At 39.2% G+C, this 23,142-nt stretch overlaps 2 protein-coding genes across 3 annotated transcripts; one reads left to right on the forward strand and one right to left on the reverse strand.

Moving 5' to 3' along the window:
* Positions 1-1,372: 1,372 nt before the first annotated feature.
* Positions 1,373-6,973, reverse strand: uchl1 (ubiquitin carboxyl-terminal esterase L1 (ubiquitin thiolesterase)). Its single transcript, XM_054604579.1, has 9 exons — positions 6,864-6,973; positions 6,754-6,765; positions 6,316-6,444; positions 5,139-5,280; positions 4,818-4,903; positions 4,173-4,220; positions 3,494-3,563; positions 3,354-3,412; positions 1,373-2,403 (listed from the first exon to the last, which is right to left on the reverse strand). The coding sequence occupies exons 1-9, from the start codon at positions 6,894-6,896 to the stop codon at positions 2,320-2,322; spliced, it is 663 nt and encodes a 220-aa protein (XP_054460554.1). The 5' UTR covers positions 6,897-6,973; the 3' UTR covers positions 1,373-2,319.
* A 5,382-nt stretch (positions 6,974-12,355) lies between these two features.
* Positions 12,356-21,084, forward strand: anxa5b (annexin A5b). 2 transcript variants are annotated; one of them, XM_054603854.1, is made up of 13 exons: positions 12,356-12,424; positions 12,716-12,761; positions 16,297-16,381; positions 16,758-16,852; positions 17,497-17,610; positions 17,754-17,844; positions 18,179-18,258; positions 18,623-18,673; positions 19,320-19,413; positions 19,514-19,609; positions 19,717-19,775; positions 20,440-20,562; positions 20,733-21,084. In XM_054603854.1, the coding sequence occupies exons 2-13, from the start codon at positions 12,759-12,761 to the stop codon at positions 20,793-20,795; spliced, it is 954 nt and encodes a 317-aa protein (XP_054459829.1). In that variant the 5' UTR covers positions 12,356-12,424; positions 12,716-12,758; the 3' UTR covers positions 20,796-21,084. The 2 variants fall into 2 exon arrangements, with proteins under 2 accessions (XP_054459829.1, XP_054459828.1); XM_054603853.1 differs by lacking the exons at positions 12,356-12,424; positions 12,716-12,761 and having other exon boundaries at positions 16,288-16,381.
* The last annotated feature ends 2,058 nt before the right edge of the window (positions 21,085-23,142 follow it).

Consider the following 23,142-nt stretch of genomic DNA (forward strand, 5'->3'; position numbering starts at 1 on the left):
TGCGCAGCGTCTCTCTCTCTCTCTCTCTCTCTCTCTCTCTCTCTCTCTCTCTCTCTCTCTCTCTCTCTCCCCCCCACAGCTCAAACGGAGGTGTAGAAGAAAAAAAACAAAAAGCTTCTCGCGACCCCCTCACTGCAACACGAGCCCGGGCGCTAAAAATAATGATTATTGCACGAAGCCGAAGTGCGCGAGGCTGCTGCCGCGCATTTTGTTAGACGTGAACGCGCAGGCAGGAATCTATGCGGGGGAGGTCGAGAGACATAGATAGAGATACGAGAGAGAGAGAGAGAGAGAGATGGGGGAGCGTTACGGCCTGTTTGAGTCCACAGGGACCACAAGGACCAAAAAGTGTGAATTGTTTAATTTTCCAACATTTTAGTTAATTGTAATTTTTCCCAGGGCTGTTGGATTATCAAACAGTAAAAGCAGGCATCTACCCTGGGTAGGCCCTCAGACCCCAAAGGGCCATTGTTAATTGGGTAAATTAAATTAGATTATTTTAGGAATGTGCACCACCATAATCACAGATAAACTTGTGTTTTTAAAGAGACACTGTTTCAAAATGTAGTGTTAATACCTTTATTATTTCGGTTGATATTGTGATGCATATTCCTACATATAATTGTGTTTAATCAAATTACCACAGACAAACTAACATATTGTAAACCTGGGCAAAATGTGGTAAAGCTGCCATCTTCAGTAAACAGTCGTCTGTGCTCTGTAGCTGGTGGGTACTTAAAGGCAAAACAATATCTAGTCAATATTTTTCTTGTGGAGAAATTATAATTTGTTGACCTTAAAGTGGATACATTTAAAATACAGAGTCCATAGATGGAAATATCTACAAAGTTCCTGAGTGCATAATTTTAGCCCACCAGGATGCTAAACCCACTGGAATGACCTCACTGACCTCAAAAATAGCTACAGCCCTGCTTTTAAGTTGCTAAAACTAGGAAGTAAGCCCAGTTTAGATTGCCTTTTCACAATCGCTTTGTCTCCATCAAAACAGAGTCCTGTCATTAAAGTCAATATACTGTACACCACACTGGGCCTGCTGATTATTAACACAGAGAAAGGTATTGTGTCGGTATCCACAGTGACGAGTGGACTGACCACACAATCTATCTACAGCTCTCCAGTCCCCCACGTCCTGTTTCATCCCTGCAGCCACAAAAAAAGGCCAGGATGAGCCCCAAACTGTGAGAGCCAGAGGACATTAACCACTTCATCACCTCATGTGACAGAAGAATGAATGGGGAGTCGGTTAAGATGCAGAGTGGTGACTGGGGGAAGTTCAGTAAGGGCTATAGATTAGTGGGTTTTTAAAGCAAGAGCCAGAAATACACCAGCAGACACATATATATATATAGGTCTAATGTTTGCTTTATTGAATTCCCACAGCTGCATCACAAACAGAGCTACAGCAACATAGTATTTGGAAGGTGCATAAAGGTAAACAATTAGTGCACAGACTAGACATACAGTACTATCACCCTGCAATGCACGACAACAACCCAACACAGAGCAGCACTTTATTTTTAATGGTCCGTATTGTGTTTTCTGTTTAACTTGCACGCTAATAATATATCTGATTATTTGTAGATGAAGTGAAAAATCATTGTCCTAAAAAGTGCTAACTTATTTCAAATTGTATTCATTTCTGAAAACAAACTACTGCAATCCGCCACTAACATTTTTCACTTTAAATTCAAACTTCTCAAAGAAAACTGTCTCAAGACCACAACTCAATAGGTTGTGTGTTCGACGAACAATGGTCAAATTATTCCTACGGACACATTTGGGCTGTTCTGAGGAATGTCAGATCCTTATAAATTCAACCACACTGCAACTGAAGGCATTCAGAAAAAAAAACATTTCAGCCTTTCCCTTCTCTCTCTTCTGTATTCTATTTATTGGCACAAAAGGTATTTAAGCATCAGGTTTTTTTAAGTTTGACACAGATACTAATGATGACGTACAAAAAAAGCTGCAAAAAAGACATATGCAAACAAGCAGTGGTGAGATCTGACCTCATGTTTGACAATCCCATTGCTGAATGAAATCACATAAACCAGTTTGGAGAAGCTTATATCAGTTTGTGTCAGCAGAACAAAGAGGGTCTGATGGTGAGTTTGTGTTTATGTGTACATGTGTGCTTTGTTCAGGAGATGAAAGAACAGTATGTGGCAACAATATGTGCTTTATAGTGCATAGTGTCTGCAGATGTGTGGGTTCACAGGTTGTTCTGGGTGCCTGCTGACCATGTGAATGCTTCAGGACATTTTGGTTTACAATTTGGATGTGTGTCCTACCGAATATCTAACTGTGACAAAGAGCCACGGCGGAGAAACGGACCTCGCCTTGCTCTCTCTCCATGAATCCACGGCACACTTTGGATGCATCCTGGGCGTGTATGAAAAGGAGAAAAAAGAAAAGTATATTTACTTGGTAAAAGCTGTATTTAGTAATTTTTGCTTTAGTGTACATAAACTAGAAGTACTGCACTTTTTAACTACACTGCATTTCTGACATCTGAGTTTACTAGCCACGGAGGAAAGACTGTCCTTTAAATGGAGGATTTTGTAAATGTCTGAGAACATTTTACTGCTAGTATTTGTTTACTCCCAAGTAGGGCTGGGCAATAGCTCACAAATATCAATACTGTAATATGAGGCTTGATGTCATGAAATGTGGATATATTTATATAGCTTGTATATACAGTAGCACCAAAACCGGTCCGCAAAATATGAAAACATTTCTATCAACATTTAGTTAAAAATGATTAATAATTAATAATATATTTTTTTGCCAACATTGCCCAACCACACAGTGGAATTGTGAATGCAGGTCTTCTACTTGAGAATTAATTCATGTTTAAAACTCTGATTTTACTTCAAAACAGTATTTTATCACAACATTTAATGTTGCAATTTAAATCCGTAAGGCATATAGGGCCCTCTTGTGGTAGTTTGATGCGACAATCTTATCCTGACCCTCCATGACTTCCATAGCTTATCCGCAATCTGTGACTAAACACATTTTTTTTCCAGTTGTATCATAGTAATATTCATTATGCTCTTCCTAGACAGCTTAAGTTATTAATCTAATATCTAACAAACAGACTGTACTTTTACAGTTTCACAGTGGCAGTTCAAGTATAAGGTGAAACATAACATTGCTTAAATTCCAACTATCCTTTATGATCCCTATTGGAGATTTGAGAGTGTGCATTAGCCAAGTTTATTGATTGAATCAAGACACTTGGGAACGGCCACTCCTTATTCCAGCTCATACCAGCATGACTCATCACAGACCGCGTGCCTAAAGAAACCAATAGAATTGGTTTTACATACCGTTATGAATGACTCATCTTTGGTAGCTCCGTGCTTCACTGGTCCATTCATTCTCCCATCTTAGAAACAAAAAGGATAGTCAGGAATCCACAAAAGGAAAAACACATACAGGAACGTAGCCAATGAGTTGACATGCTTACCAAATTCATAAAGTTGTCCATTTGCATTGACAAAGGCAATAAAGTGGAAGTTTACTTTATCGGCCTCCGGCTGTGAAAGTTCAGGTGGGAAGAATTAATATTCAGAATAAAAACTGTGATACAAAAAGGCTTCAGAAAAGACAACCACTGAAAAGTAACTGGTTACTATAAGTACAAATACAAATACAAAGTATCTCATCTCTCTGATACCCCTTTCAGAACAACAGGGATGCAGTTCAAACCCACATCGGGATCTATCTGAATAAGTCCACACATATCAACCGACTCTTTTTCAATGACACTCCTCTCGACAAGCGTTGGATGCAGGCCGGAGGCAGCCCAGCTCTGGTGAACTGGCATTGCTAGTAGGAACAGAAATCAATTCAACCATACTAGTGTTTAAATGCCATTTAACTAACTCACCAATTAAATAGAGAGAGAGAGCTCACACATGGGCCATCAGGAGAGAAAGACTAACAGAAGGGTAGAAATGAAACTTTTAAATTTGGTAATTACTCAATGTAACTCTCAGATTTATACTTAAAGTGTATGGAAATACACTGCAGACTGGAGTCTCCTATGAATGCATCAAATGCGGGTTGAGATATGTGCATCTACTATCTGAAAGGGGAATATGATGTTAGCCATTAGTAGTTGATATTGTGGTTAAGTATCTTACCCTACACTGGCCCTGCACTGCAACCTCATTGTGAGCCTCCCAGATTGCCTGGAGAAGAAAAAAAAAAAATCAGAACATGTCAGTTTAATATTTCTAAAAACAAATCATTCTACTCAGTAAAGTACATATGTAGAGAAGTTTCTGATAGAAAACTGCAAATCAGAAGTGTAACTTTGTACAGGTTTGAGGTGTGAAGACATATTTTTAATTGTACATTCTGCTATAATCAGCCATCAAGGGCCCTTTAGTGCGACATAGATGTATTGTTGTGTGGCGCCCCCAAGTGGGTAAAACAAAACATTTGGGTTATGCATTACTAAACAGAAATGACAGAAAAAAGGTGTTTATATCAGTTTTAAAATGTAGATAACCATTTAAGTGTTTTGTGAATTGCCAGAGTGTTGGCATTACATTTGAAGTACTCATTCAACATTTCATCCTTCGCTTACATTTCTATGTAATGCAGTAACCATATCCAGCCTCAGATCATTAGCTCATAGACAATAAAATCTCACCGATACCATAAAATATATTTTAGCCTTTGCTGATTGTATTCCCACTTTATGTAACAGCAGAATGTCCATTTTTAAGATTCAATCATTATGAAAACATAAAGCAGCTTTTTAAAAAGTAATTTTATCTTACCTGGTTCTTCTCCAGATGTTTGGCACGGTCATCAGCAGACATTTTTGCAGTCTCATCTAGAAACTTCTTCAGGGCAGAGCCATTACCTGAAAAGAACAAAAAGCAGCATTAGGATAAAACAATAATAATATGCCATTCAGTCAGTTTAAAATAAATAAATGGTTTCATTTTTCAACCACAGAAAACAAACTAAAATGTATGGGTTGTAATTTGAATAACGACAGCATGACATCTCTGCACTGTGAAAAGAAACTGCTGTGTCACTGATACAGACCAACTGTTTTTTCCTATGGTACCAGTGCTTATTTGTTCCGCACTCACCAAATGTCATTTTGCTGTCGTTGTTGGCCACAGCATGCAGCAGGGCGACAGTGCCACAGGAATTGACAGCTGTCTGCTTCAGGAAATAAACCTCAGAGCCTCCTTCAACCTGGTCTGCCTGCTTCAGCCTGAAAGACTCATGCTGCAACACACACAGGAAGATAGAGCAAGGTGACGGTCATCAGATTAAGCATGGTCATGTTCAACTGCCCACATGAACACAGGGCACCATCAATGATGTCACGCCGGACCTGGGGTGACAGGGCCTTCTCAGTTGCTCCACCCTCCCTCTGGAACGCCCTCCCCATCCACATCCGTCAGGCTCCCACCCTATCATCATTCAAACAAGCCCTCAAAACCCACCTCTTCAAACTCGCCTTCACCTGCTAACCCCTGCTCCCTTTCCCTCCCTACCCTCCACTACATGACTCATTCCGCACAGCTTCTCCAGTTTTCTTTTTTTTTTTTTTAAATGTTCTGTTTGTTTGTTTTGTTTGCTCCTTTGTGTTCTTTTTTTTTGTTTTGTTTGTCTTCGCCCTATGTAAAGCGTCTTTGGGTATCTAGAAAAGCGCTATATAAAATTAAAGTATTATTATTATTATTAATTGTTCATGTGGATAAGGTCACTATTGGAAACAGCAATCAACCGAACAATAGAAATGCTTACAACCTATGACTCATGTCATCAATAAAGCAAAACAAAAGAAGTATTATATTATGGTAAATTGAATACTTTTTGGCTGGTTTATCAGACAAAAAGAAAGGCATTTGAAGGATTCGTCTTGACCTCTGGGAAACTGCGATGGCCATTTTTTCACAATGATCTGATTTATTGTAGTTCATTTCATTGTTAGTTGTAGCGTATTTTGGCTGTAGACCCTAAGGATGTGGTCTGGATCCGGGGCTCACAATTCAAACACATATGCGAATGACTCAATATCTGTGTCCAGGTTTTACAGCATAACTAGACTTCATACTGGTATCCTCCCTTCCATCCCAGTCTCCCCCCTTATTCTACCAATCACATGACATTACAGGTCTTAATCCCTCTGCATCCATGCCCTCCCTGCACCTCAGTGTCACCCCACCCCAGACAGCCTGTATCAGTGGCTCACCCCACCCCTTTCCTTTCCTTTCCAGGAAGTAGCCTCCACCGCCATCAGACCTGTTATATTACCTGTTGGGTCAGTGGGAAGAGCAGCATCAAGGCACAGCATGGTTTAGGGACGGCAGAGAGCTGATCCCCCTCCAGTCCCAGCACGTCAACGAAACGCCAGCTTTCACCCACGCCGAGCTTGCTCATCATCTGGGTACACACACAGCCAGGGGAAGAAAAAAATAAAACAAAAACACGGCGACCTATATGCATGTGAACCAGTTGAGCTTTTTGAAATATGAATGATGCCATCACTCCTGAGGGGGTTCAAAGATGCTGCGTTGTGCTGGTCCAGTAGGACCACACCCTGCAGCCTAGACACAGGGCACAACGCTGGGGATGATGCAGCTGCTCATCCAACCCAGATTAAACCATTCTCCTGTCTGATGTCGCATCTCCTTTTGATATCCACATATTTGCAATATTTCTAATATAAATAAATGCATCAGTGTTACTCACCTTGTTCAGCATCTGAAACGACATAAACAAAAGGGCCACAGGTGAGTTTTTAGGTTTGAAAACGTTCTGGTGTTTAAAAAGTTAACAAACCAAAGTCATTGCCCCCCTACCTCGGGGTTAATCTCCATTGGTGTCCACTCCATTTTTGCACGGTTTCTGCTCTGCTCTGCGGACTGTGAATGCTGTCCGTGCGGGTTCGTAGCCGTCAGATGAAGTTGCAGAGCGTGCCCATACTTTATGCTGCCGGCCATACCACTTACCGGCAGACAGGGGGGGTGGCCTCGGATCAAACAACCGGTGGTGTTCAGATTTAACCGAAATTTTGAGAAATATCAAAGGGATTTGAAATGCTAGATTTTTCTTATAACACATTCATTTACGTGGTTACATCTTAGAAAGAGATTTTTCCATATTTGATTTTTAAAAAAAAGTTAGATCACACCGCTAAATGTTAGACCACTCTGGTGAAACCACGTTCTTTCTAGAAGCAAAGATGTATCACCCTTATCACTCCTTATCAACAATGGTTCTGTCCAATGAGTGAAATACTTCAATAATGCACATTTTTATCATCTGTGCTGTAAGGATTTGGAGCACACAGTTCACATGTTAATCATTCAGGCTATATTCTATTATAATGTCGAGTAATATCAACATCCTAACTAAAATAGCTGATATCTAAATGTGTAAATATATTATAACCAGTGGTGAAATGTAACAAAGTATATTTCCTCAAGTACTGTACTTTACTGCCATAATGAGGTACTTGAGTGTTTCCTTTTTATGCAACTTAAGCCAATGTTGTACTTTCACCCCACACATATATACTTGACCACATTAGTCACTAGTTCAATTGCAGACCCATTTTGGTAAAACAAATATTAGATGACTAATATATTATTTTGTATTATTATGGATTAAGATCATGATAGAACACATGGAAGAACATAGAAATGTATTTCTATGCAAAAAGTTTGTTTATATTTCAGTTCTTATGGGTAAAACAATTTTATGCTTTTGGTTGTCGCTTTTTTTTTTTTAAATCTTTATAAATCACATCACAGATATGGAGCAAAATAGGCTGATCTTCTGCTTTATACCCAGACTGTGTGCAATGGGTTTTTACTTTCACAATAGTATGTCGGTGTTTCCTAACAGTAAAAGAGCATTTTAGGTCTCATCAGCTGCTACTGTTGTCAAAGAGAAAACCACAGGCAGTAGAGGTTATTTTCCGCCTTGTCCAGTCTTTGCAATAAACCCAGTTTGCCAACTACCTTAAAAGCTGTATGTGACTCCCTTCTTGATTAACTTTACTTTTGTTATGTATATATATATATATATATATATATATATATATATATATATATATACTATGGCATTTTAACATTCTACATTCTACATAGTTGCCAAATGTGAGCATAGTTCAGGGTGCCATTAAAGAGCAATGCACTGTAATGTATAAAGAACATTAAAGGTGCGTGTGTAGGATTTGGCAGCATCTAGCGGTGATACTACATACTGTTCTTTCTCTTGGTAATGGTTTGTTTTGTACACTTTGCATGAATTTGAGTGACTTTTTCTCTTCCCACAGTAACAGTTAGTTAGTAGCATTTTTAGATTCTGCCGGGGAGATAATACTCAAATGCGTCACATTTCCCAGTTTTTATCCACCTTTTAGTTCAATTTGGAGTTTCTGTAAGCAGCTGTCTGTTTGTTTCCACATATATGTGGCAATTAATTTGATAATTTATCCCTCAAGAAAACATGCAATATTTGAAATGTGTCCATAGGCCCTTTAAAAATATATATATATATTTTCTCAAAATGCCTACCAGTATAGTGCTGGAGCTAGATGTTGTTTTCATGCAGGGTTTGATTTTGGAAATAAGTTTTAATCAAAAGTGAAGAAAGACGATCCCAAGAGCTATCGATTATACGTACCTGCAGGGTGAGCTCAGTGCCTCTGTGTGTGTGTGTGTGTGTGTGTGTGTGTGTGTGTGTGTGTGTGTGTGTGTGTGTGTGTGTGTGTGTGTGTGTGTGTGTGTGTGTGTGTGTGTGTGTGTGTGTGTGTGTGTGTGTGTGTGTGTGTGTGCAAGACAGGGGGAGAGAGTGAGCAATATTGCCTGTGGGTTTGTTGATTGGTTCATAGGTCAGGGCAATATGGGTAGCTGTTGATTTATTCTACGTGTTAACGTGTCCGTCTGGGTGTTTAAATAGAGTGTGGGTGGCTGAAATGCGGACGAGCATCAGAGAGGAAGCGGTCTGTAGAAAATATCAGTGGAAGACGACAAGAGAGGCAAGAACTCCCATCTATCTATCTTTTGTATTGTTTTCTCTGATTACATTGATTGTGGATTCAGCCATCAGAGAACAGAGGAAGCTGATACATTGGATACTCAGCAGCTCACAGCGTATTCAGTTGCACCCTGGAGACCAAACTGCTTTCTGATTTATTGCTGTACGATCAAGATCTTTACTCTTAAATCTGTTCGATCGGGGAAAACACTTGATTTGCAGTCATCAGTCATTCCTACCACAAAAATACTTTGAGACGCCTGGTGGAAAAAAATGCATGTGTGGTGATTGTGGTCCTCACAAGATAAGGAAAACCAAAAATTCACTTGTGGACTACGGAACAAAATTCAACTCACTGGAGTTTCACTTCTCCTATATGTAAAAAAAAAAAAAGGAACAAGAAGAATCTAATATTGACCTTTGACACCAGCATGCCTACCCTGTCAAACTTTGAGGAGGTGGATGGTGTACCTCCTTTGGTGGCAGGTTGGGGATGGAGCGTCGTGGTGTACTTGGGTCTTTTTGTCTCACTCAGCATGCTGCTAGTTCTGTTTCTCTGGATGTTACTTCGACAATCCCAAAGCTACAGATACAGAAGGTGACGATGCACTACGATGGAGTTCTGTTATCTCTGGAAAAAAAGCTACTAAAAAGGAGAGATATTGTCTAAAGGTCAAACAACCTTGGAGTTGATGAAAAAGAAGCATTTGTCACTTCCTCATTATTCTAACCGAGCTGCCTTTTAGCAAGGCACTTAGCCCCCGGACGCTGCTCAGTATCAAGCAGGTCAGACTCTGTGTTTAACTAAGTTAACTAAGTCTGTGTGTTTTTGCTTCCAGGGAAACTCCCTTGAATAATTCTTTTTTTTAATTTAGTTAAAAGGACCTTTGATACTTCATGCTTGAGATGAATGTGTGTTATATTTGATGCTCTTTCAAAATAAAAGATAAAAATTCAAAAAAGAAAAAGGTCCAGAATGCAATGTAATGAATGTGCTCTTTGGTTGGTAACATAACAGTCCAGGGCACTACCCATCTCTCTCTCTCTTTCTCTCTCTCTCTCTCTTTCTCTCTCTCTCGCTCTCTCTCTCTCTCTTTGCCTCTCTCTCTCTCTCTGCCTCCCTCTCTCACGCTTTGTTAGAATTGATCTGCAGCTATCAGTTCGGTTTACTTGGTGATCCATTAACATGCAGATTCCACACATGCCAAAGTCAACAGAATGAACGTCATTCATAGCAGAAACAATCAGGTTCATATATTTCTAAGATAAAGTTCTCCATTCAGTACCTTTTCACCTGTGGCATTGAATCAGTTGTGCTGTCTCTCTCCACCAGATACCAAAACCTGTCTCTTAGTTTCTAGTTTCTGTCTATAAATGTATTCTACATTATTATCTCTATTAATGATTGGTAAAAAGAGATATAATAATTTTGAACTTGAAACTATGTGGCATTCCCTTCTGTGTCAGTTAGAGTTTATTACTTTAGGTGATGTTCTGCTCCTAATAGTGGTGCAAATCAATTAATGTATGAAGTAACTGTGAATTACCATTCCTTAATTTGTTAATGGAGAGGAATTCATGATACAGCCTGCATTAATACACGCATTAAATAAACATCATCTCAAGTCATGCATTACTTACATTTATGATACCCGTAAAATAAAGTATTGGAGGACTGCTGTTTGTTTCCTGTAACTGTGATTATTCTTCAACCTACACAAAGAGACAAAACTAAAACAAGAACATATTTGAGCAACTGCTCAGTTTCTATCTTTTCAGTGTACATGCTTCATGATGGATTTATGTTGCTTTATTAAACTCTCAGTACAATCTGTTACACATTGTAGCTGTATCACTTGGATATTTTCACTATGAGACAATGAAGATAGCATAACATTTGGTGTATTTGTAAATGGGCTTTAACTCTCAGGGATTGTTGCCCAGCAACAAACAACAGACAGACAAAATCAACAACTATAGGTTGTAGACATAGTGGAGAATTTTGCTCAGGATGAGGTGAAGCTCCTAAACAGACCAGTTATTGGACTTTGAAATTTGTCAGGCGACCAGAGACATAATCCAAATGAATGCTAATGTGGCTCTGTGTCTGCTGCATGTGTAGATAGGCATCTGTTTGAGTACATGGTAACTTCGTTAGTTTGTAATGACAGTATTTTGTTTTCAGCTTGTTTCATTGCCAACAGGTGGCAAACATTCAAGCAATACAGCTTTAACTAAACAGAAAGTGCACTTAATAAATAAATAAATGAATAAAAGTCCTGTTTTAATATTTGAAAGTCTTCTATTTGGTAGTATGTAAAAAATATATATAAAATGTATTTTATTTTGCATTGTGTACCTCTCCTCCTTGATCCCACCACAATGTTGAGAATACATAAAAAGAAAAAGAAAAAGAGGAATAAAAAGAAAAACTACCACTTTTATTATTTCTGAAACGTGAATACATTGGGAGGCAATAAATATGCCCTGAATTGAATGTTTATCACATTTAAAAGTTAAAAATGCTTAAGGCAGAAGTTGCTTAATCTTTTCCTATGAAGGTAAACAAAATGAAGAAGATCTACATGGAAACCTGTCAGGTAACATTTTGTCATTTCTCAGGTGTAACTCACATGTGGAGAGGCCTTCTGTTAATATATCTACTCAAGTACTGTGCTTCAGTACACTTTTAAGGTACCTTACCTGAGTATTTCCATCGCATTATTCTTATACTGTACAACATATTTGATAACTTTGCAGATTATTAATACCAATTCATAAATGGTGTCATCATGTTATTAAGACATCCACAAAGTGGCCAAAGTCTAACCCCACCTTTACCAGCTGCTACATTAGTGATGCTTACATATCTATCACATTATAATCCAGGGGTATTAGAGGCTATATGTTATTCTGACAGTGGAATACTCTTTATAATGAGTGCTTTTACATTTGGTAATTAAGACACATGGTGTTGCTAATCATTTTGTACTTATACTTCAAAAGTCTGAACTCATGACATAGTATGTTTACACGGTGGTACTGCAGCCCTACTTCTCATAAAGTATCAGAGAGGATCAAACCTTCATCCTCTCTGTTCGTTCTGCCGCATTTGTGAAATAAACGACATGAAATAAAAAAACAAAACAAAAAAAAACGGTTTCACTACTGGACACCTGAACAACATTACCCAGAGTGCTTCAGTAGCAGAGCTGTAACTTCATACAGTCAATGGGCTGTACCAGAGTCCGTGCGCACTGGGGTGTGGCCGCCTCTCGCTCACCCACTCTGACGCGCTCACCAGAGCGTTTATCTCAGCGGCAGTCTGCAGTCAGCCCTTCTTCTCTTCCTCTCCGCTCTCTCAGCTTCATCAGCGGTAAGTTTCACCGGAGCAGTTTTTTTTTTTTCTTTACCTTTTAGATAAAAGTTCAGCAGCATCAGACAGGTAAGTGGAGACAACCTGGGTTCACCTGCAGACAAAAGAGAGACATGTCCGGTGTACGGAAGCTGATCAGCTCGGCTACACTAAAACCGAGATGAGAGACGCGCATGACAATTAATTGCAGATGTTGAAAGTGAAAACATCTGGTTCTGAGAGAGAGAGAGAGAGAGAGAGTTTGGTATTTGTTATGTTTCGTTGCTCAATAACTTTTCCTTTCTCCAACAGATCATCTACTTCTTCCGCAGAATAAAAATCCAAGACTGACAAAATGGTGAGTCCTCTACAATGCACACAGTGTTTAAGCTGTCAATTTAGAGAAACGCGATTAAGTTAAACGGATGATTATGATTATAGAGTTACAATGGTCTTTGCAAAAATCCGTTATTTATGCAAATATATGACTCATAATGTGTTTTTACGCTCTGAACTTTAAGACAACGCCCACTTTTATTAACATTATGTAATGCGTGGATTTGGATCTAAAAGTAGGCTGGACTTAAACAAATGTGAAAGTGAATTAAGTTGTAGGTAAAATCAGATTTCACTAAACACAGAAGCCCTTTTATTTTTTATAAATGTAGAAGATGTGGCAGTGAGTCTGTTTAAGATAAAGAGAAAGTATTTGAGCTTGTCAAACATTTAAACACTTCAAAGAGTAACTTTATTTTACAGAGAAGTTATCAAGTGAACACTTTTACTGAACCTTGCAGTTCATCAAGTTTAAAGCGTATGTATGTATGTTTTTATGTGTGTTAATGCTTAGTGGTTTCATTTGGGGAAGTTAGGAAGTTTATTGTATGAGTCATGTGGGCTGTATTCCATTCGTCCTTCTCTCCACCTCTCTCTGTTTGGAATACACCCATTTCCACGTCTGGACTGAAGTGTAAAGCCAACCTCCCCCTCTTAAAGGGGAAACTCTTTTTTCATCTGTCAGGGTGGAGCTTTACAGTACCATTAAAATATATGATCATATTCATGATAATAAGCTGTGTTGTTGTGGTTTAGTCCGGGTCTATAAACCAAACGTCTCTTCGGTATGAAATGCTCACACAGCCAGTTTTCATGTGTCTTTCTTAGACTCGTGTCCAATTTGTGGATGAGACTGATGACAATCTAAGTGTTTCTTATTGTCAGCTAATGCAGTGAACGGACCCAAAAGCAACAATATATTTATCTGGTATTAACAGGAGACTGATAGAGAGTATTCAGTGTGCCAAAGACCTCGATTGTTGTCCAAAACAGTTAAAAACACATCAATGAGCCACGCCTTTACACTGAATGACACGATCATGGGCACTGTAATTTATTTTGAGTCATACCGTGCCCAAGAAATATTTACTCCAGTTTTAGTAAAAATTAGCTAAAAACAACAGTTGGTTTTAGGAACTTATTTTCCCTTTTTAAATGTGATGTATATTCAAGAAGTTTTTTAAAGTCTTCAGAAGGAAGGAATGGTCTTTGGGCTTCAGCCAGAACTTTAGCCTCCCCACCCTAAAGATCATTGGGAGTGACATTCTCTAACTTTCCGAATATGACTAATCAAATCTTTTCTTTTATGTATTTAAACACAGTAGTTTATCTGTACATGATTCTCCTGATGTCACATAATTTCCTATAATGGAGAAAACTGTTAAAGGATGATAGTCAAACATTTTAAGATCCCCTCCTTAGAATAATAACTTGTGTATCATATGGTTTTTCCACAAAAAAAAGTCTGATTACTGTGTTAATGTTTGAAATTACATCTTCTTCTTCTTCTTCATAGAACAATTCTGACTTTATGAGTATGCTAATATTGTTCATTGAAAAAGTTTAATTTCTAGAAACACAATATCTCCATCATCTTTGTTTGTATTTAATTTTCTTGGCTGGAAAATTGTCAAAGTTTAGGACACTAAAAAATATTAATATCCACTTTTTTAATATAACTTTAAAATTTAAGAATGTGAACACTTTGAATTCCCAAATATAAGACACAGAGGGTGTCACCTTTGGGTTCTCAGGAGTAGCTGCAACGCTGCTAAGAGCGCCACAAACATGGAAGGGAAACTCAGAAAGTGTTGAGAGAGGAACTAGCATATTGGTGATTTTGGTCTTTTTTTATTTGTTGACAATATGAAAAATATAGAATAATGCCGACCATTTATCTGTTAAAGAGTAATATTCACATGTAAGCCCAATGTAGACAGTTATTGTACAGTTAATAGTGAAATCCATTATTTGAAAATATGATACCCTCCCTTCTGCATGTATTGTGGATTGTTTGTTTTCACTGTATTTGCTTTAACTACCAGTAGGAAACCAGTCTTGACAGCCTCAGTTCAAATATAGTGGGTCAACATAGCTCCATCAGACTACCCTCCGCCTCCAGTCATGTCTGAACTCGCTCCACACAACTTATCTCTCGCTATAGGAGCTAAAACCTCGTCTGACATTCCAGTAGAGATGATCTTTGTTGTGTTGCCGGTCTAAATATCTCATTGTCCAGCTGTTTGTCTGAGCAGCAGCCTGCATGCTGATTCGATTTTGTTTAGCTTGTGGCTGAGTGTGTTTATGAGGACGGAGAGCTTGTGAACATTTTGGCTTTCCTTCCTGCAGAAAAAGACAGAATCCTGGTTGTTAACAGCATCTTGTTTTTGGACGTCCCACAATTTATTTTTTTCCCTCCAGATTTTCAGGGTCAGAATTCCAGACACATTCCCGTGGTTTTCCTCTCTAAACATCCATCCTCCTGGAAAAAAAGAAGCAACAGCTTGGTTATCTTACTGTTAATGTGTCACCGTTTTAGGGAGTGTCTGGAATCATTGCAGCTTTGTTACAGATTTTTACAAAAAGCAATCTTAAAGTTAATGTTTTTCCACGTTATCACATTCTCAATGTCCTCAGTATCGATCAGTCTGCCTGTCTTAAATACTTTTTCCACATCCAGAGAAATGATTAGCCTGAAAATCCATCGTATTTGAACTGCTGGAGAATTCTGTGACATAGACGATGTGGGAACATAGTGTTCATGAAACAGAGTGCGATGTGAGCGCTTGTGTGCACATCTGCATGTAATTTTCATGACGTCTATAAGTCATTAAGTTCATTCAGTGCATCTGATGAGCGTATAGTATGCACATACTAAATCAGAGACACAGTGTTTTATATGTAGAGTATCTACTCATAAATATCAAGATTGATTAAGTGTGTTCTGTAATTGTATTCACGGGGAAAAGGAGAAGAGTCTTTGATGACATTATGCACATTAAGAGTCTGAAATACATCATTTTAAATCTATTTTACGCATTCGTTTTGATATTTTCTGCCATTACATAAAGGGGAAAATTCTTGTAAATGCATATAAGGAATCTGAGTTAATATGTATGGATGTAGGCATGCAACTACAGATGGATTAAAGTGTGGCCTGCAAGGTTTACATCAGATAAGAAGCCACGGCAGAGAGATGTTATTTTGATAAATAAGTTTCTCTTCTGAAAAACCCACTTGGTTACAGACAAATTTAGCATGCATGAATGTTGTTGCTGCTGCAGTATGACACATAAAGAGACTTCTTCTCATTTTACATCTAAGTCCTGTTACTAGGGTACAGGTGCATTAACGAAAGAGTTATTTTATTACTAAACCAAGAAAAAGACTAATTAGAAGAACATATTAATGTTTTTAGACATAAACTATAGAGGTGCATAAAACAGGAAAAGTGTCTATGGAGATATCAGCTGTGCTTCAAAAAGACATTTAAAAAAAATGACTTAAATCTTTTTAAACCTACATCCGAATAATCCTCCATTTCTTCCATGTTGCAGGCCGGCAGAGGAACCGTGAAAGCCAGTGGAAACTTCAACGCCAGTGCAGATGCTGAGGTCCTGTACAAGGCCATGAAGGGGCTGGGTAAGATGCTTGTCTGTCTGCAGATCTACACCGTGTCATCTGATGCGTCGCAGGGCGTGGTGTCAATCTGTAGTACAACACCTCCAACAGACCAATGAGGGAACGTTTTTTGGTAGTTCCTCTCTGTAGTAATCTCTGCTGTCTGCGTGGAGCTCCACTCAGACAGCGAGCAGTGAGTCATAAACACACCAGCACAGATGCAACTTGAGTAACTAGGAGGAAAAAAAAAAAACATCAGCTGACCTCGGCTGAAGGCTGTAATTATGTGGGTGAAATACTTGTCATCAGGAGTCCTCCTCGACTGAGCATATTCATTGTTATATAACGTGTGTGTCTTGCTGCTTGCCTGGAGTAACCATGGTGCTTGTTGTCGTAGGGACCGATGAGGAGGCCATCTTGCAGCTGTTGGTGGCTCGCAGCAACGCCCAGAGGCAGCAGATCAAGGCCGCCTACAAAACTCTGTTTGGAAAGGTTAGATGACTTTAACAGCTGTTAAACCACATGAACACACATATGACAAGGGCTTCAACTTTAAAAAAAAAAAAAACACCTCAGTATGCTTCAGACAAACTACTGTATACTCTGAAGTTCAAACATGTTGAAGGTATAAACATATCTTCTGTAATGTTACACGTGTTCTAAACGCGAAACAGCAAGTCTAGCAGTCTATGCTAAGCTAAGCTAACTGGCTGCTGGATCCAGTGCAGACATGACAGGGGCATTGATCTATCAGCAAGGAAGCAAATGTTTCCCCAAAAGGTCATATTCCTTTAACAAAAGCTGATAAGAGAACATGTGCTGTCACTACACACGCAATAATAAGCACCCAAGTGTTGAAAGTGGGTTTCAGAGGCCGTGAGACCAACAGACAAGCTCTTCATTTGAAGCTTACTGAGGCCTTTAAACCCCATGACCTCACACATCAAAGCTCCAACTTGATTAAGTCTCACCATTACAATCATCAGTAGATCTATATTTAGGTCTACAGGACGCGACAGGATTATACATTAACTGTAACAAAATAATTAATCTGCACGCAAAAAACATTAATATCCTTTACTGAACAGCGTCACACACACGATTTAATTAAAGCACATGTTGTATCCTCATGACAGGATCTGGTAGATGACCTGAAGGGAGAGCTTGGTGGCAAGTTTGAGACCCTCATCGTGGGTCTGATGACGGCCCCCCTCGCTTATGATGTGATGTCGCTCCGCAACGCCATCAAGGTGAGTGCTGCAGATGAGATGAAGGCTCTTACGTTCTGTAGAAGAACAGTTTCTGAATACTGTAGAAACTTACATGTTAGCAGTCCGAGCAGCTGGAAACTCAACCGTCATTTCATCAGCCCATTTCCCTCTTTGACTGTTAGGGTGCAGGAACCGATGAGAAGGTCCTCGTGGAGATCCTCGCCTCCAGAACACCTCAGCAGGTGAAGGAAATCTCCGCTGCTTATAGAAAAGGTAACGCATACAGAAGTCGTTATTGGTCCTTGTTAAATATTCTACAATGAAACTACAGAATAAGTTCCCATCAGCAACTTAAATAACAGAAAAGATTTACAAATATTTAGTGTTTTTATGAATGGCTCTAACAAGCAGTGATTCAGAAGAAGGAATAAACTGAAACTGCAGATGCTTTAACTTTTTGGAGTCACGCCGATCATGTTTTATTTATGTAGCTTAACTTTAATTATAGACTTAGAGCTGAGTTTGTGCTAAGCAATAAACTGGGAAAACTTTTTAATGATCAGGTCTAAAAGAAAACTTGAACATGTGTGTTTGTTGTGTTCCTCAGAGTACGATGACGACCTGGAGGAAGATGTATCTGGAGACACTTCAGGTCACTTCAAGAGACTTCTGGTTATTCTGCTGCAGGTAAATCTCCTCTCCTCTGCTCTTTCCTTGTCTCCTTTCCTCTGTTATCTTCTTCTCTATCCTTGTCTCCTCTCCTTTCCTCTCTTCTACTCTTTCCTTGTCTCCTTGCGTCTCCTTTCCTGGCTCTATCCTTGTCTCATCTTCTGTTTTCTTCTCTATCCTCCTTTTTTCTCGTCTCCTCTCCTTTGCTCTTTCCTTGTCTCCCCTGCTCTGCTTTGCCCTGTCCTCCTCTTCTCTTCTTTTCTCAATCCGTGTCTCCTATCCTCTCCGTTTCTGTCTTTTTTCTCCTCTCCTGTCCTCTGCTCTCCTCTATCCTTGTCTCCTCTCCTCTACACCCTAACGTAATCGTTTTGTCTCTCCTCAGGCGAACAGGCAGAGGGGGATCCAGGAGGGAAACGTTGAGACTGATGCTCAGGTGAGTCGGTTGTTTTATGGCTGATCAGTAAATATTTCTGCTCTTCACTATCAATGCTACCTTTGTCTTCTTGTCTGAGGGTGTGACTGTCACATGTGTTTGTGGATAAGATCCCAATGCTGGGCTTTGAAGCATGTTTGTGTGTGTGTATTTGTGTGTGCGTGTGTGCGTGTGTGTGTGTGTGTGTGTGTGTGTGTTGCAGTTTGTGCAGCTGATCTGTAATAACATTATGACGCCTCCTTGTGGAGGGAGTGAGTAACATTTCTGCTAAAACTTCTTGGTTGGATTTTAAAGAGATTTAAAAATACAGACAAGACAGATGGATGTGAAGCGGTTCTGTTTGGTGTTGATAATCAATTTTCTTCTAGATCTTGCTGCCCCTTTGTCAAATGATTTCTGATCTTGAATAACTTCTGTATGAACGTGATCCATCCCCAGTACGGACAAGACTTTATTTAATCTTGTTCAGTTGCTGTTTCCATCATTAGTATCACTGATTAAGTCTCTCTGCGAGCCTCTGAGAGAGCTGAACTTGTTGTCATTCAGCAAATATTAATTCAAAAGTAAAATATTTTCCTAGCATAAAACAGAAAAATTTCCGTACCTCAAAGTTGAGTCGATGTCCTGTGTGTTTCTGCGGTCGCAGGTCCTCTTCAAAGCAGGAGAGCAGAAGTTCGGCACCGATGAACAAACGTTTGTCACCATCCTGGGAAACCGGAGCGCAGAACATCTCAGGAGAGGTTCGTCTGAGAGTTACAGCCAGAGTTATAGAGCCTCTCTACGTTTTTTTAGGGAGCTTCAGATAATATCCAAACTAATTTTGTGACCTGTGTGTTTCAGTATTTGATGCTTACATGAAGTTGGCTGGATACGAGATGGAGGAGAGCATCAAGAGGGAAACCTCCGGAGGCCTGAGAGACCTGCTTCTGGCCGTCGGTAAGAAACTACTGCAGGCTGGTTCTGTTGTCAGCTTCAGAGAAGTTGTGACTTTGAATGAATAATAATGACAAGATCTTAATCATCTGTCCTGTTTTTCTTTAAAGTGAAGTGTGCCAGGAGCGTTCCAGTGTATTTTGCTGAGACTCTGTACTATGCAATGAAGGTAAGACAACAAAGACAGTGGAAAAAGTTTAATCGATGCTATGTTTGACCTCCATAATAATAGTTGTGATAACACATTATAATACCAGCAAAATACAATCCATAGCTGCTTTAAGAAAAGTCTGAAAAAATGTCGTCATCAGGGCTTTTATTTGTGCTTATTGTTGAAGTTTTTGAAGAAACTCAGAATTGTGAATTGAATAACAGAAGTGGTGGGAAACACTCAATTGAGATCAACTTTAGGCTTTACGGGCCTTTGAAGCGAGATAAAGTTTACCACTCTCAAAGAGTTGTGTTCATACGCAGAGAAAAAGCTCTATAAAATATCTGTACATTGGCCAGGGGGCCAGAAACATAACTCCAAATGAATGTTAACATTTTTCTGTAACTTTTGGATGTTTAGAGAAGCAACTGTTCGCTAACAATTTCCCTATATCCCCTTTAAAGGTGATAAGATTTCAGTGTTGCGTTCAGCTTGTTCCAGCTTCCTCCAAGTGACAAAGAAATGGACACATGTATCACAATGGTTAAACAATAGTGTGTATTCATGCAGATCTGGATCCAGGCACACACAAACTGTTTCTAAATATGTACAGAAGCTCGTGCTCTCTAATGATATTTATAGATTAATGAGGTATGCGTTCACCGTGTGTTTGTTGTTGCAGGGAGCAGGAACTGATGATGACACCCTGATCAGAGCGATGGTGACTCGCAGTGAGGTGGACTTGATGGACGTCAGAACTGAGTTCAGGAGGTTGTTCGCCTGCTCTCTGTTTTCCATGATCAAGGTACACACACACACACACACACACACACACACACACACACACACACACACACACACACACACACACACACACACACACACACACACACACACACTTACTGTACATATGTTCTTATGGACCTATAAAGCATTTTTTTTCTTACTGAAATTCTGCTTGTGTTTGTGTTTCAGGGAGATACCGGTGGCGACTACAGAAAGGCCTTACTGTTGCTCTGTGGGGGAGATGATGCGTAAACGTGGCAACAAGCAATAAAACAGGAACCACACCTGAAGTGCCTCTTCTTTAAGTCGGCTTTTTTGTGTGACAAACGGCCCATCAGCTCTTTTTAAACTATGACTCCAAATAATATCTTTGAAAGGTAGCTAACATTTAATGCAGCTTTCGGCTGACTAACATCTTCATGTACTTGTATTGTATAATTCACTTGTAATGCGCAAGCATGGGACTACAATTGATTTGATTGCACTTTGTATGGCAGAAACAATATATGCAATAATAAACATTTCAACTGATGAAGTACAATGGTTCCTCTTTTCTTGTCTCTGCTGCGTCTCAGTACCAGTCCTCTACAGCAGTACACATGTACATGTTGTACAAGCTGCCGTTTGATTTCTGTTAAACATGCACTGTCATCTCACTGCCACTAGAGGGAGATAGAGCAGCTTTAATAGAGAGGAAATCACCCATGTTGAACTTGGCGGAATCTACAATAAAATTTGCGATATTTCGTTGTGAAAGAGGCATAATTAGCCGTTGGCCGATAGAAGACAGAGGTGATAAATACTTGAGTGTACTATGGTTAAGTACAGTCTTAAGGTATTTGTGCAGCTTTATACGTCTCTTAAAGATTTAATATATTTTATTACACTTTTTTATTCCAGAACATTTATTTGAGAAACTTCTCAATAAAATATGAAGTCCATCATTAAAATCAGTTCCACTTTGACCAGCTACAAAGTTAAAACACTGCGTATATAAAAGCATTATTAGAAATAATTCAATTATTAAATGAATAGAAATATTCAGCTCTCTGAAAGGCAGAATTCTCGAGTAATGTTATTTGATCCCAATGCCTTAAAACCATACAGGTAAGTGAAAAATATGTTGTAAACTGATCCTTTAAATACTCATCTACACACACACACACACACACACACACACACACACACACACACACACACACACACACACACACACACACACACACACAGAGACACAGCTGTAAACATCCCAGATATGAAGTTTTCACTGCTGCTGTTATGCAGATTATCTACCGAAGGCAAATTCATTTTTATAGCACCTTTCAACAAGGTAATAAAAGACAGGAAGGCTCTGAGAAGAAAAAAAAACACATAAAAGAAAACATGTAAACTAAATACAGTGGAAGATAAAATGCAGCCGTAAACAGAAAGTTTTCACCACTGGTTTAAAAGAACTGCAGCAGATCAGTCTGTTCGATATGTTGCATAAAAGTGAATGCTGCTTCTGTGTCATTCTTCTTTTGTCATTGGGCATAAAGGAGTATGTCAGTATTTCTTCATTTTACTTCTTGGATTAACCTTTTCTTTCTTTAACTAGATCAACAGTTGCTGAGTAATCAGGTAACTGTTGCCGGTACAATGACTTCAGGGGAAGATGTTTTGTTCTATGGGTTGAAGGAGGGGTCATCCCAGGTCCTGTTACGAACAGAAGCGGTTGCCCTTGATTGTTGCCACAGAATCAAGCAGCCAATAACAAGCTCTGAGCAGCAGGGTGTGGAGGTCAGGCCACCTCGAGCCACAGGAAGAACAATACCTCTGACTCCTCCCACCTCGCTGCCCTGCGTGTTTTTGGGGTGGGCATGTGTCCGGTCGGCTTTGTAGGTCAAATCTGAAGTACTTACTGGAGCGTTGAGTTGTGTTTTGATGTTTTTTTTTCTCCCCCAGCCCCTCCTCACATCCAGAGCCCCACCTCCTCCTCCTCATCACACTGGATGAGGCTCTGTGCTACTAACTGCAGTTCAAGTTCAAGTTGACTGGGAGGTTTTGTTTTCCAGAGAAGCTTAGAACAGCTACCATTATACATAAAATATTAAAATGTGCAATGAAGGAAGAAAAAGTTTGTCTTTGATTGTCTCAACTTGCAACCATGGAAAACTGCTGAAAGCTGATACTCTCCTCCTGCATACAGCTGCTGGTGTATTTACATTGATAAAGAGCTGAAACAATGATTTTATGAATTCATTTTACCAATGTAAACAGCAACTATTTTCACAGTCGATTGATAATTAAATTCACTTTTAAAGCCAATAAAGGCCAAGCTTCTCTGTAGTTTCAGCTTCTCAATCGTGAGGATTTTCCTCTTTTCTGAGTTTTATATTATAATAAACATAAATGTCTTTTGGTTTCTAGATTATTGGTTGAAATATTTGACCGCATAGACCCTTAACAATTGAAGATATATCCTAATGTTCCTGGTTGACATAACTTCAGACTTCATGAAATACACAAAAAAGCTCTGTTCTGAAGCATTTGTTAGTTTCTGACTCTGAGAAAAAACGTAAAACTCTCTTCAAGAAAATCACACACAATGAGGCTTTAA

Source organism: Anoplopoma fimbria, chromosome 9, assembly GCF_027596085.1.
Source record: "Anoplopoma fimbria isolate UVic2021 breed Golden Eagle Sablefish chromosome 9, Afim_UVic_2022, whole genome shotgun sequence".
Taxonomy (NCBI): Eukaryota; Metazoa; Chordata; class Actinopteri; order Perciformes; family Anoplopomatidae; genus Anoplopoma; species Anoplopoma fimbria.

What these genes read in the sequence shown, in the direction of transcription:
- uchl1 (XM_054604579.1), bottom strand. Translation starts at nt 6,896, where the DNA reads ATGGAGTGGACACCAATGGAGATTAACCCCGAG. An exon ending in CGACAGCAAAATGACATTTG is followed by an intron (nt 4,904 to 5,138) that starts GTGAGTGCGGAA and finishes TGTTCTTTTCAG; the next exon opens with GTAATGGCTCTGCCCTGAAG. An exon ending in AACATCTGGAGAAGAACCAG is followed by an intron (nt 4,221 to 4,817) that starts GTAAGATAAAAT and finishes TTTCTTCTCCAG; the next exon opens with GCAATCTGGGAGGCTCACAA.
- anxa5b (XM_054603853.1), top strand. Translation starts at nt 16,288, where the DNA reads ATGTTGCAGGCCGGCAGAGGAACCGTGAAAGCCAGTGGAAACTTCAAC. An exon ending in CGCTCCGCAACGCCATCAAG is followed by an intron (nt 17,611 to 17,753) that starts GTGAGTGCTGCA and finishes TTTGACTGTTAG; the next exon opens with GGTGCAGGAACCGATGAGAA. An exon ending in TTCTGGTTATTCTGCTGCAG is followed by an intron (nt 18,259 to 18,622) that starts GTAAATCTCCTC and finishes GTCTCTCCTCAG; the next exon opens with GCGAACAGGCAGAGGGGGAT.